The sequence below is a fragment of the Littorina saxatilis genome, linkage group LG10 (genome assembly GCF_037325665.1).
Source record: "Littorina saxatilis isolate snail1 linkage group LG10, US_GU_Lsax_2.0, whole genome shotgun sequence".
NCBI classification, from domain to species: Eukaryota; Metazoa; Mollusca; class Gastropoda; order Littorinimorpha; family Littorinidae; genus Littorina; species Littorina saxatilis.
The window spans coordinates 30197195-30209183 of NC_090254.1; the positions used below are offsets into that span (position 1 = coordinate 30197195).

At 42.2% G+C, this 11989-nt stretch overlaps 1 protein-coding gene across 1 annotated transcript in view; it reads right to left on the reverse strand.

The window, feature by feature from the left end:
- Positions 1–1692: 1692 nt before the first annotated feature.
- The window catches only part of LOC138979017 (uncharacterized), a 12037-nt gene continuing 1740 nt past the window's right edge, over positions 1693–11989 (reverse strand). Inside the window, exons 2-6 of the mRNA XM_070351833.1 lie at positions 11931–11989; positions 8239–8309; positions 6509–6665; positions 5217–5318; positions 1693–3355 (exon numbers count right to left, since the gene is read on the reverse strand). The exon at positions 11931–11989 is cut by the window's right edge and continues 185 nt beyond it. Coding sequence (XP_070207934.1) covers positions 1735–3355; positions 5217–5318; positions 6509–6665; positions 8239–8309; positions 11931–11989 — 2010 coding nt within the window. The 3' untranslated portion in view covers positions 1693–1734. The remainder of the gene's footprint in view (positions 3356–5216; positions 5319–6508; positions 6666–8238; positions 8310–11930) is intronic.

Consider the following 11989-nt stretch of genomic DNA (forward strand, 5'->3'; position numbering starts at 1 on the left):
GTATACCTTAATCAACATTAGACAATCAGCGCAATTAATAATGCAATTACAGGCAGATTTAGGGCATTTCCCATGGATAAATACGTTCAAGTCATTAATGAATTGTGCGCGACATTACGCAAGTGTAGCTTTACAACAAAGGGGTTAATTTTTCCAGTCATTTGAGTTCAGCAAATATTTTCGTAGTAATTGTGCATGAACTTCAGTTCGTCCACGACAATTCTGCAAAGTTTCGAGTCTGTAGGTAAAATTGTCCGACTTTTATGTTTTCTCCAAAATGTGTTCCAAATTACACATCAGAAATTGTCAATGGCACGAAAGCTTTTTTGTCTAGGGATTGCCCTGAACCTAGCTGTAACTGCTTTTTTCAGGTCACTGATGATCTAGGGGGTGAAGGGGGTGTTTGTGTATACTCAGACATTCAGATAATCCAAAAGGTAAAAGTCTAGATGGTTTAAATTAAGCAAGTATTGCAACCGCTCCATGTCAAACCTCAATGTGTTAAGTCGATCGCCGAATTTGGAAACGTGTTTTGAAATTGCACAAAAGTCAGACCATTACATTTACAAAATTGCCACTTTGTGGAAGGGTTATGCATAGGCTTAAGTTAATTTTCCCCAACAATTAAGTAATTCGGTCAACAGAATGATGTAGAAGTTATTAGCACTTTTGAGGGTTGCATTTTTTGGGTCACTCTGTATTTGATTTGGTTTTTTAGATAAAATAAAAAAAGAAGATAAAACCGACCGGTGCCAGAGCGACATGTACACAGAGTATATTGAGGCTTTTTTGGGGCTGCCTTAAAAAAACAATGTTCGGTTAGCTATCCCTTTTTCTACAATATCTCTGACATACGGAGGATTCAAACTGTGATATGGCATTACTTCAATGAGAAGAACTTCGACAAAGAAAATAATGTTACCGTTCTCTGTTCACGAGTATGGCTCTTACGAAAACTTCACAGCCGTCTTGCAACCATGCATATCCAAAGAAACGGGAAGTGTCGAAAACAGAATAAAGGTTGCAGTTGCCCTTAACTTTTAGATCGATCCTAGCATGTGGTCCAACATGCCTCGGTTTCATGAATCACTTGGGTCAAAGGCAGATCAAGAAATATGCTTGTGCGCAGGTACTGGCTTGACCAAAGAATCAAGCCCAGCAGTCAGTGGTCAGTCTATGTAAAGTTCATATTTTGTAGTCAGATAGATTTTATGCTCCGCACAACTGACGTATCAATTACAAAACTAAAAAGGATTCTCTTGAGTATGCTACCACTTAATGTGAGTCATCAAACTGACAATCCCGTCTTGCGTTTTAGCAGAAAGGGAACTGCCTAATGACCGTGGGCTTTAATTCTCACCTGTGAGACACCACAAGCATCGCGGACGTCATTGGCCACAACGGATTCCATTTCTTTCTTTGGGGAACTTGCCTCCTCTCAAGGACTCTCGTGTACATGCAGACACCGTGTGCGTATGGCCCATTTGATTTCAAAGAGGCTGTTCGGTATCAGCGGCACAGTCCATACGTTAAGTAATATGCAGAATAAAGTTAGTGGTTATGAGTGTTATGACTGCGCACGCCTACACACACACACACACACACACACACACACACACACACACACACACACACATACACACACACACACATTCGCACAAACACCCACACGAAAAGACACAAAGTGATAATTTCATTCACTTTATGAACAGGATGCTATGGACGAAGGATAGCTCATTTACCGCGTCTGGCGGAAGAGAACGTGGTTCCAGGCGCAAAGCCCCCAAAGCCGCCACCCATCGTGGGCATACCGCCGAAGCCGGTAAAACCCGAGAATGAGGCGGAGGGGGAACGTCCATTCCTGGAGCCTCCCATCATTTGCATCATGGACATCATAGATGGAAAAGACGACGAGGAACCGGACATACCACCGAAGCTATTGGGAAAACCCCTTCCTCCGCTAAATTGGTTTAAACCATTCTGGGTACCGAAAGGACTCATCGAAGATGCACCTGTACCTCCCATGAACGAATTTTGCATGTTTGAACTAGGGTTAAACGAAGAGGAGAATCCGGAAAAAGGGTTAGATTGACCAAAAGGGTTTATCATGTTGTTACCAAATGTAGAGCTGTCGAAGGGGTTCATGCGAGACCCTTGACCAAATGGATTGAAGCTATTTCCCTGGCTATTTCCGAAAGGGTTCATTGTCCCGCCGCCGAAGGGATTTCCACCACCAAATGATGACATCCCGAAAGGGGATCCAGCTGAAGCAGCTGAGTTAGGAACTCCAAACAGAGACCCCCCTTGAGGGGAGACACTACTACCATTGACGCTCCCCCCTAGAAACGGACGGGTTGTCGGCCCCTGCGTAGCCCCTGCAAATGGACTGCCAGATGAACCCGATGCAGCAGAACCGAATGGATTGAGTGATTGCCCTCCGCTGAATGCTGTATTTCCAAAAGGATTTTGGACGTTATTTCCAAAACTACTGCCACCTTGAAGACCACCGCTAAAGGCATTTATGTTTCCAAACGGACTATTGTTAGGACTTCCAAAATTCCCCAACCCTGTTTGAGGAAAGCCTTGAGGGCCCTGCGCTGACTGGCCTTGACCTTGAAAAGGACTGGTTCCCGAGTTTAAAAAAGGCGTATTAGCAGTTTGTGGGCTGCCAAAGGGCTGTGAATTTGCAAAAGGAGTACTGCCAAACTGGCCATTTGCGCCCATGGGCATGCGTGACTGAGGATTTAGAAACTGCTGTGTGCCAAACTGGTTCCCTCCTGGCTGAGCACCTGCAACAGGTGAGACGCCAGACTGTGAGTTTCCAAAAGGTGAGACGCCAGACTGTGAGTTTCCAAAAGGTGAGACGCCAGACTGTAAGTTTCCAAAAGGTGAGACGCCAGACTGTGAGTTTCCAAAAGGTGACGGCCCGGACTGGACATTGCTGCCAGCAAAGGGGCTTGAAGAAGCAGGATTAAACATGGATTGTGGACTCGCACCAAACTGCTGCATGAAGTTGTTCTGAGTTGCAGGGAAGTTACCATTGGGTTGCTGCGTGTTACGGGCCCTGGGGGAGGGGCCTTGTATGACGATGGGCTGACCGGCCTGCCTGCTGGTACTTTGCGCCTCCATGAACTGGACGCGTTCTGGAGACTCGCCGCCGCCACCGCCTGCCTGCTCATTGCTGGCCACAGTGTTTCCTGGCTCACTAGTCTTGCCATCCACACCTGAATCCAGCCAGTTTCCTATGCTATCTGAAATCTTGGATTTTGAAGTTACCTTGGATAAGCTTTTCTTTGTCTGACGAAAAACAGATGTAACTCTGTCTGCAGGATCAGAAGAATTCGGCATATTCTTTCTGCAATGTGAAAAAAAATGGAGAGATTACACAAAATCAAGTTGGCCACATCACACACAGACACGGACAGACATAGAGGCACACGCACGCATTATGTGCACACGCCTTTTTACATTTCTTTAGTTTGGACTACATGTTTTAACTGAGAATCAAGACGAGGGTGATGGTGTGTGTATGTGTGTGTGTGTGTGTGTGTGTGTGTTTGTGTGTGTGTGTGTGTGTCTCTGTGTGTGTGTGTGTGTGTGTGTGTGCGCGCGCGCGTGCAACATGTTTATGACATTTCGCATGTGAGATCCTGAGGATGATATCCCAAGACGTTTGTTTTAGATTTTGGATAAATGTCTTCGATGACGTCAAATCCGGCGTTTTGCAAAAGCTGAGGCCGCACTGTGTTGACGTCATTTTTCTATCAATTTGATTGAAATGTTAAATCTTCGACTCAGTCCAGACTATATATATATATATGTTACGTTTTCTCTGAACATGTATTGACAATGAAAAAAAAAAAGTTCTACGTTCGAATGCTTTGTGGAGCCGAGCGTGATCCGTCACGGCCTTTGGCTTGCTAAGCCTTCTTACTTGTAGTTTCGGTGATGACTGGTTTTCAGTGTTGATGATTTAGTTTCAGGCCGACATATTGACTAAATGTACATAGACACACTTACACAGACAGACAGACAGACATATATGCAAGCATGGAGACAATGCCCACATGCGTTTATTATCGGCATGGTCTAAAATGCCTTACGGTGTAAAGTCAGCTTAATTTGGTATCGTTCGGTCTTTTCGATTCAAGTTTTAAACTTCGTACTTTGAACGAAAAATTACACACAGAAAACCTTATCTATGTAGTACAAAGTAGAAAATGTCATTCTACTGATTAACTTTTCGTACACTGTCAAGACATACACCTGCCGTGTCTGTATCATGATCTTTTCTACTGTTGTATCTTAGTCTGTGTGCTTGTGACCCTTTGTCTTACACGTGTTATCAATAAAAAAAATAAAAAGCTGACGCCAAAACAAAGCAGAAAAAGAATACTCGCGAAAAAGACATCGACCTTCAATCACCGATGGCCTCACGTAAAAGTGCTTCCTTCCATAGAAAGGAAATGCGGTAAATTCAAGAACGAGAAGATCAAATTAGCTGTAAGATCACCTTAGCAAGAAAACAAAGCTGTTTTGAGCTAGAAGGTAATGCTCCAATGACCAAGTAGTTAGGCCAAACAAACATATATGTTGGTTTAGGGTAACATGACCAACATTTTTTTTTTTATTTTGTCAACAAAATTTAGTCGATTTTAAAGGAGGTTACTTCCCTTAGTCTTGGTATGGTTCGCAAAATGTGCCAAAAGTTTTTGTTTTTTGAGAAATGAAAAAAAAGTGTTAGGATCGGCGGGACAAAATAGGGTAAGTCGGGTTACCCTAAACCAACATATATTTTTGTTTGGCCTTACTGAAATTTGCCGATTTTTGTGGCATAACCCTATGGCATGAACGGTATCAAAAGACGCCTTTTGTGGCTCATTGGGTACAGAACTGATTGTTCTTTTCACTTATTTGAAAAAAAGCTCAGTTTTGGTTATCCAATGTTTAAGTTTTATGGGGTCGATTTTCGCTTGGGTAACGTAACTTTGTAAATTCGATTTTTAGGGGTGTCTGTGTTTTCAATTCAGCTGACCAATAGTACTACCTTATGTGCAATCCAGCTGTTTGTTGCATACGACAGAGATATAGGTCACCTTTCTAGAATTATGATTGGTTTGAACATCGACTGGCACGTCACAAAGATCTACAACCTAACACATCCGCCTGCTTTTAGTTATGACATTACATAGTATGTTTCGTGCTGATGTACTTACGCTCCTTGGCCAGGCACGGGCACCCCACCACTGACTGCAACATGGCCGCCCCGGGATTGCGCATGGTCTCCTGGAATCAGTTCGTCTGGGCGTGGCAGCCGTCTGTACACAACAACAACAGCCATTCTGTCATTTTTCCAGGGAATGTTGCAATGGCTGGGAATAAGTTGGTTTTAACTGGTTGTGTGAAAGACCTCTAAATTGTCATTACATTTGGGATTAAATCCTGACTGTTATGGTTTAATGTGACACGTTAGTTTGCCCCAAAGCGCATGCCTTGATGATTGTGTCCGGAGAAAACGGAAGTCGGCTATCCTAAACATGGAAAGTCAGACAGTACTTTAAAAGCTAGAAGTGGAAATTGGGGCTATTGAGATAATGTGTGCCACTCTGCCCGCACCTTGGATTATTTGAAGCACTGAATGACAAGACAATTTTTATCCTCCATGATATAATGCTTTTTATTTGATTGGTTCTGCATAACTCTCGGTCTGACTCACTATTGCCTTGCGTTTTCAGTGTCTTTGATCGATATAGTGATAATAATAAACCTTCTGATAATGCATGCGAAGGCGACCGTGTAAGTATTCATCATTACCCTTGCAAATTTATGGATTGCAGCTGACAATATTATTAAAAAAAATATTTACATATCTTTCTGAAATGCTCGGCATCTTCTAAAATTATGATCAACCGTTGCGAGATTTCACCAGAACTTCCCCTGGTATATTCGCATAATGTTGTAAGGTCACACTGCAGTTTACGATGTAGACTAATACAAAGTTTGACACCAAAATCTGCCCTTTTCGACCAATGACACAGCGGACACCTATTGCTTTACATTCAGCGTAGAATAAGAGAATGTAATATAGCCACAGAAAATAACCTGTTCTGTTTCTCTAAAGTTTAAAAAAACCTTGTTATTTTGACTTCCTTGGAGTTTCGGCAAATTTCAACTAAGCAACTCAGGGTTTGGTTGGGTTGATTTTGGGCTACCCTGATTCGAGAGACTGTCATGCGATGCCTGTGACAATTTTAGTCTCAACAGTGCAATGAATTGGCAGGAAGTGTCTTTTCCAGCATTAAATCAACGTGCACAACTTAAGTCATAATGATTTTACTCCCCGTGAACTGCGTTCACAGTCAAAATGCATAGCATGGGATTGTATGTGAGCTGCGTATAACTGACAAATGTGTACCTTATCAAATTTTTTTATTTGATATCTAGAATAGAATAGACACATCCCCCAACCTCCATAAATCTGTGACCATAGAATTAAGAGACAGCGCACCTGAGATGCTTGAATGGGTCGCTGTTCTCGACAGGATAACCGAGGCTCTGTCTGAGGGCGAAGCTGTTCTCAAAGACATCCAGGGCGCTGTCGTCCTGTGGAGCCTTGGTGCCCAGCAGCTTTGTCAACAACCTCATCAGGTCCATCGCGGTGGAGCCTGGGGCAGGTCAACAACACAATGCTCACAAGAAAGGTTACTTGAACGTCAAGTCACAAATAGAACCAAACATACGCAAGTCTGTCGCCCTGGTGGTCTTCGAAGTGGACAGACCAACGGATTATAATGAGATAATGAACAGAAAATGAACTTAGCTTAGTTGTTTCTTAGATCTCGAGAGTCTTTCACGCGGTTATTCTCCGGAAACATGTTCTATTCTCTAGTGCCACAACTAGTAAAAATCACTGCTTAAAGTTGAATAAGCAACAGAGTACATGGGGCGTCTTGAAAGGGCGTCTTGAAAGGACGGCTAGAAAGTTAGTCTCGTTACTTAGAACTAATCGTTTTCAATCCAAGATCTTGCGCATGTTATGAAAAAGGAGTGACACATGCTTTGACATAATTAGCGCAGTGTTCTTTTTATCATAACCTGATTACATCATAACTTGCTAACAACATAACTTGCTAACAAAATATTTATGTACTATTTTAATTCATGGAAAGTTACTAACATTTCCCTTTTTTTCATCACATCTTTATAATAAAACATCATGATATAATGAAACAAGCCAACAAATACCTGACAAACGAGCCAGCTAACTTACCGCCCGATTAAAACTAAGAGTACCGACAACAGCAACAACAGTAAAAGTTCTTTATAAGTTTAGTTCTAACAATTCAACTGCAGTGTAAAACAAGTCGCGTAAGGCGAAAATACAATATTTAGTCAAGTAGCTGCCCTTTTTCAGCAAGACCGAATACTCGTAGCATCGTCAGTCCACCGCTCATGGCAAAGGCAGTGAAATTGACAAGACGAGCGGGGTAGTAGTTGCGCTAAGAAGGATAGCACGCTTTTCTGTACCTCTCTTTGTTTTAACTTTCTGAGCGTGTTTTTAATCCAAACATATCATATCTATATGTTTTTGGAATCAGGAACCGACAAGGAATAAGATGAAAGTGTTTTTAAATTGATTTGGACAATTTAATTTTGATAATAATTTTTATATATTTAATTTTCAGAGCTTGTTTTTAATCCGAATATAACATATTTATATGTTTTTGGAATCAGAAAATGATGGAGAATAAGATAAACGTAAATTTGGATCGTTTTATAAATTTTTATTTTTTTTTACAATTTTCAGATTTTTAATGACCAAAGTCATCAATTAATTTTTAAGCCACCAAGCTGAAATGCAATACCGAACCCCGGGCTTCGTCGAAGATTACTTGACCAAAATTTCAACCAATTTGGTTGAAAAATGAGGGCGTGACAGTGCCGCCTCAACTTTCACGAAAAGCCGGATATGACGTCATCAAAGACATTTATCAAAAAAATGAAAAAAACGTTCGGGGATTTCATACCCAGGAACTCTCATGTCAAATTTCATAAAGATCGGTCCAGTAGTTTAGTCTGAATCGCTCTACACACACACACACACACACACACACACACACAGACAGACAGACAGACAGACACACATACACCACGACCCTCGTCTCGATTCCCCCTCGATGTTAAAATATTTAGTCAAAACTTGACTGAATATAAAAAACGCTCTCGCACAGCACTGACCGTTGTGTAGACTATGAATAGCTGCTGACTCCAGATAAAAGATCTTCTCGTGGCTGTGGACAATCCATACCCTGCAATCACAAAAACGCACACACGCAGCATTTACAGGAAGTTATTTTCTCGATCAATTGAGCTAGAAAAGTGCGAATGAGTAGTGAACTATCTAAGGTGAAGCTCATAGAGTCCTTTCAATCCTGTTTCCCCTGCCAGTATCTGAAGTCTGCATATCAGCCAGCAGCGTCTATTGCAACATTACCCTTGAACGAGGAAATTCTCTCCAACGTGATATGTCCATTTCACCTTGGCTTTTCACAGAGCCTCGGTTATCCTGTCGAGAACAGCGACCCTTTCAAGCATCTCAGGTGCGCTGTCTCTTAATTCTACGGTCACAGATTTATGAAGGTTGGGGGATGTGTCTGTTCTATTCTAGATATCAAATTAAAAAAATTAATAAGGTGAAATGGACATATCACGTTGGAGAGAATTTCCTCGGGGCAGGGCAGAAGAGAGTTGCCTGCAAGGAGCTCACACAGTCGAAAGAATCTGGATGTGTGACAGTGAGTAAATCAAATTTATTCAACGTTTTAACCCTATAGACACTGAGAAGCGAAAAGGTAAAGGAAATCTATTGGCCGGAAACACCAGCGTGTGCAAAGTACAGCCAGCCACGCAGAACAATGACATTGCAGATCGAAATATAGCAGCTGCCAGTATTCAATATACATAGCCCTTAACTGTCCACACCAATGTCCCACATTAAGGGTGGAGTTACCTCTGAGAGACACTAATGTCCAACGTTAAGGGTGGAGTTATCTCTGAGAGACACTAATGTCCCACATTAAGGGTGGAGTTACCTCTGAGAGACACTAATGTCCCACATTAAGGGTGGAGTTACCTCTGAGAGACACTAATGTCCCACATTAAGGGTGGAGTTACCTCTGAGAGACACTAATGTCCAACGTTAAGGGTGGAGTTACCTCTGAGAGACACTAATGTCCCACATTAAGGGTGGAGTTACCTCTATGTCCCACATTAAGGGTGGAGCTACCTCTGAGAACGGGAAGTTACATTAAAATAAGTAACTCGACCAATTGACGTGTCAAAAAAAAATTGATACACGGCATTTATAAAGAAAAGACTAAAGTCAGGTATTCAACTTCGAAAATCTCATTTTGTTTTTTCTCTTTCTAGTTTTACTCATTAATTCAATGGTGATTCTTGTGTAAAACTTATACTCTATATTAAAGTTTCATACGACCCCTTTTCAAGTTATTTCTCTCCTAAGCAATCATTGAACGTTGTTAACCCGTGATTTGTAAAAATGTAAAAACATTTTACAAATTACGTCGAACCTAAAACCGCGATTTGTAAAAAAGTAAAAATGTACAAAATATCGCATTCCACAAAGTAATACATGCCTTTTATTATTATTAATATTTGTTGTTTAGAGTCTCTATACTGGGTTGTAGGGGGTGGTTTGGGACCGATAGATAAAATATTACGATTTTTAGCATAACAAAGAAAACAAACCCGAATTTCCCGGCGATGGGACAATAAAGTAATGAAAAAAAAAATCTAATATATCCCTTGACTTTGGGGTAGCGCGACTCTGTTGCTGATAGCTTTTCACTGGGAGGAAGCGACCCGAATTTCCCAGCAATGGGACAATAAAGTAATGAAAAAAAATTCTAATAGATACCTTGACTTTGGGGTAGCGCGACTCTAAAAATTTATAAAACGATCCAAATTTACGTTTATCTTATTCTCCATCATTTGCTGATTCCAAAAACATATAAATATGTTATATTCGGATTAAAAACAAGCTCTGAAAATTAAATATATAAAAATTATTATCAAAATTAAATGTTCCAAATCAATTTAAAAACACTTTCATCTTATTCCTTGTCGGTTCCTGATTCCAAAAACATATAGATATGATATGTTTGGATTAAAAACACGCTCAGAAAGTTAAAACAAAGAGAGGTACAGAAAAGCGTGCTATCCTTCTTAGCGCAACTACTACCCCGCTCTTCTTGTCAATTTCACTGCCTTTGCCATGAGCGGTGGACTGACGATGCTACGAGTATACGGTCTTGCTGAAAAATGGCAGCTACTTGACTAAATATTGTATTTTCGCCTTACGCGACTTGTTACTGTTGTTCTTGCTCAGACTCTCTTCAACTTCTGTGCACTGTTTCTCTATCCAGTCCTCCTTGGCCTTGTTCATGCTTCTTTTGATCTTGTTGCTGATGTCTCTGTAGGCTTCTTCTCCTACTGCTGTGGTCTTCACTTTCTTAAGATCTCTTCTGGTGTCGCACATTTCTAGAGTCTCATCTGTGATCCATGGTTGAGTTTTCCGGCGGTTTTATCCGAGGATGTCAACTGCTGCTTCTGTCATCACAGCGTTGAAGCTGGTGGTCGTTGATTTGGCTTTTTCATCATCTGTAAGCAGTGCTGCGAATTTACCGCTGACCGTTGCTTGAAAGGCTTCTTGGATAGAGGGGTCTATCCAAGTTGAACTTCAGTCTGGTGTTCTTCGGCTTGTTGATCTTCCTCAGCCTTATCTTGAAGCTCAGAATCACCAGCTCGTGGTCGCTGCCTATGTCAGCACCAGGGAATATCCTTGTCTTTGCTCTACTGATCCCAGAGCAAAACCGATTTTGTACCAAGATGCAGTCAATCTGGGTGAGATGGACTCCATTGGGTGCATGCCAGGTCAAGCGTCTGCAACCCTTGTGCTCTCCAAGGGTATTTGCAAGTACCATGTAGTTGAAGCTGGGGAACTCCAGGCATAGTCCTCGTTGCTTGGTTGCGGAATTACAGGAGGGTCCGCAGAAGTTCTTCCAGTCCTCAAGTGCATCGGTGCCAACAAACCCCAACTTGATCAGTTGATGACGGAATAACGGAGGGAGTAAGACAAACCCCAACTTGATGACGGAGAGAGTAATACAAACCCCAACTTGACGACGGAGGGAGTATGACAAACTCCAACTTGATGACGGAGGGAGTATGACAAACTCCAACTTGATGACGGAGGGAATATGACAAACCCCCAACTTGATGACGTAGGGAGTAAGACAAACCCCAACTTGATGACGTAGGGAGTAAGACAAACCCCAACTTGATGACGGAGGGAGAATGACAAACCCCAATTTGATGATGGCGGGAGTATGACAAACCCCCAACTTGATGACGGCGGGAGTATGACAAACTCCCAACTTGATGACGGCGGGAGTATGACAACCCCAATTTGATGACGGCGGGAGGATGACAAACCCCAACTTGATGACGGAGGGAGTATGACAAACCCCAATTTGATGACGGCGGGAGTATGACAAACCCCAATTTGATGACGGAGGGAGGATGACAAACCCCAATTTGATGACGGCGGGAGGATGACAAACCCCAATTTGATGTCGGCGGGAGTAAGACAAACCCCAATTTGATGACGGCGGGAGGATGACAAACCCTAACTTGATGACGGAGGGAGAATGACAAACCCCAATTTGATGACGGCGGGAGTATGACAAACCCCAATTTGATGACGGCGGGAGTATGACAAACCCCAATTTGATGACGGCGGGAGTAAGACAAACCCCAATTTGATGACGGAGGGAGTATGACAAACCCCAATTTGATGACGGCGGGAGTATGACAAACCCCAATTTGATGACGGCGGGAGTAAGACAAACCTGAACTTGATGTCATTGTAGTTTTGCTTGGGCCCTTTCCACTGCAGGGTGACAGAAGT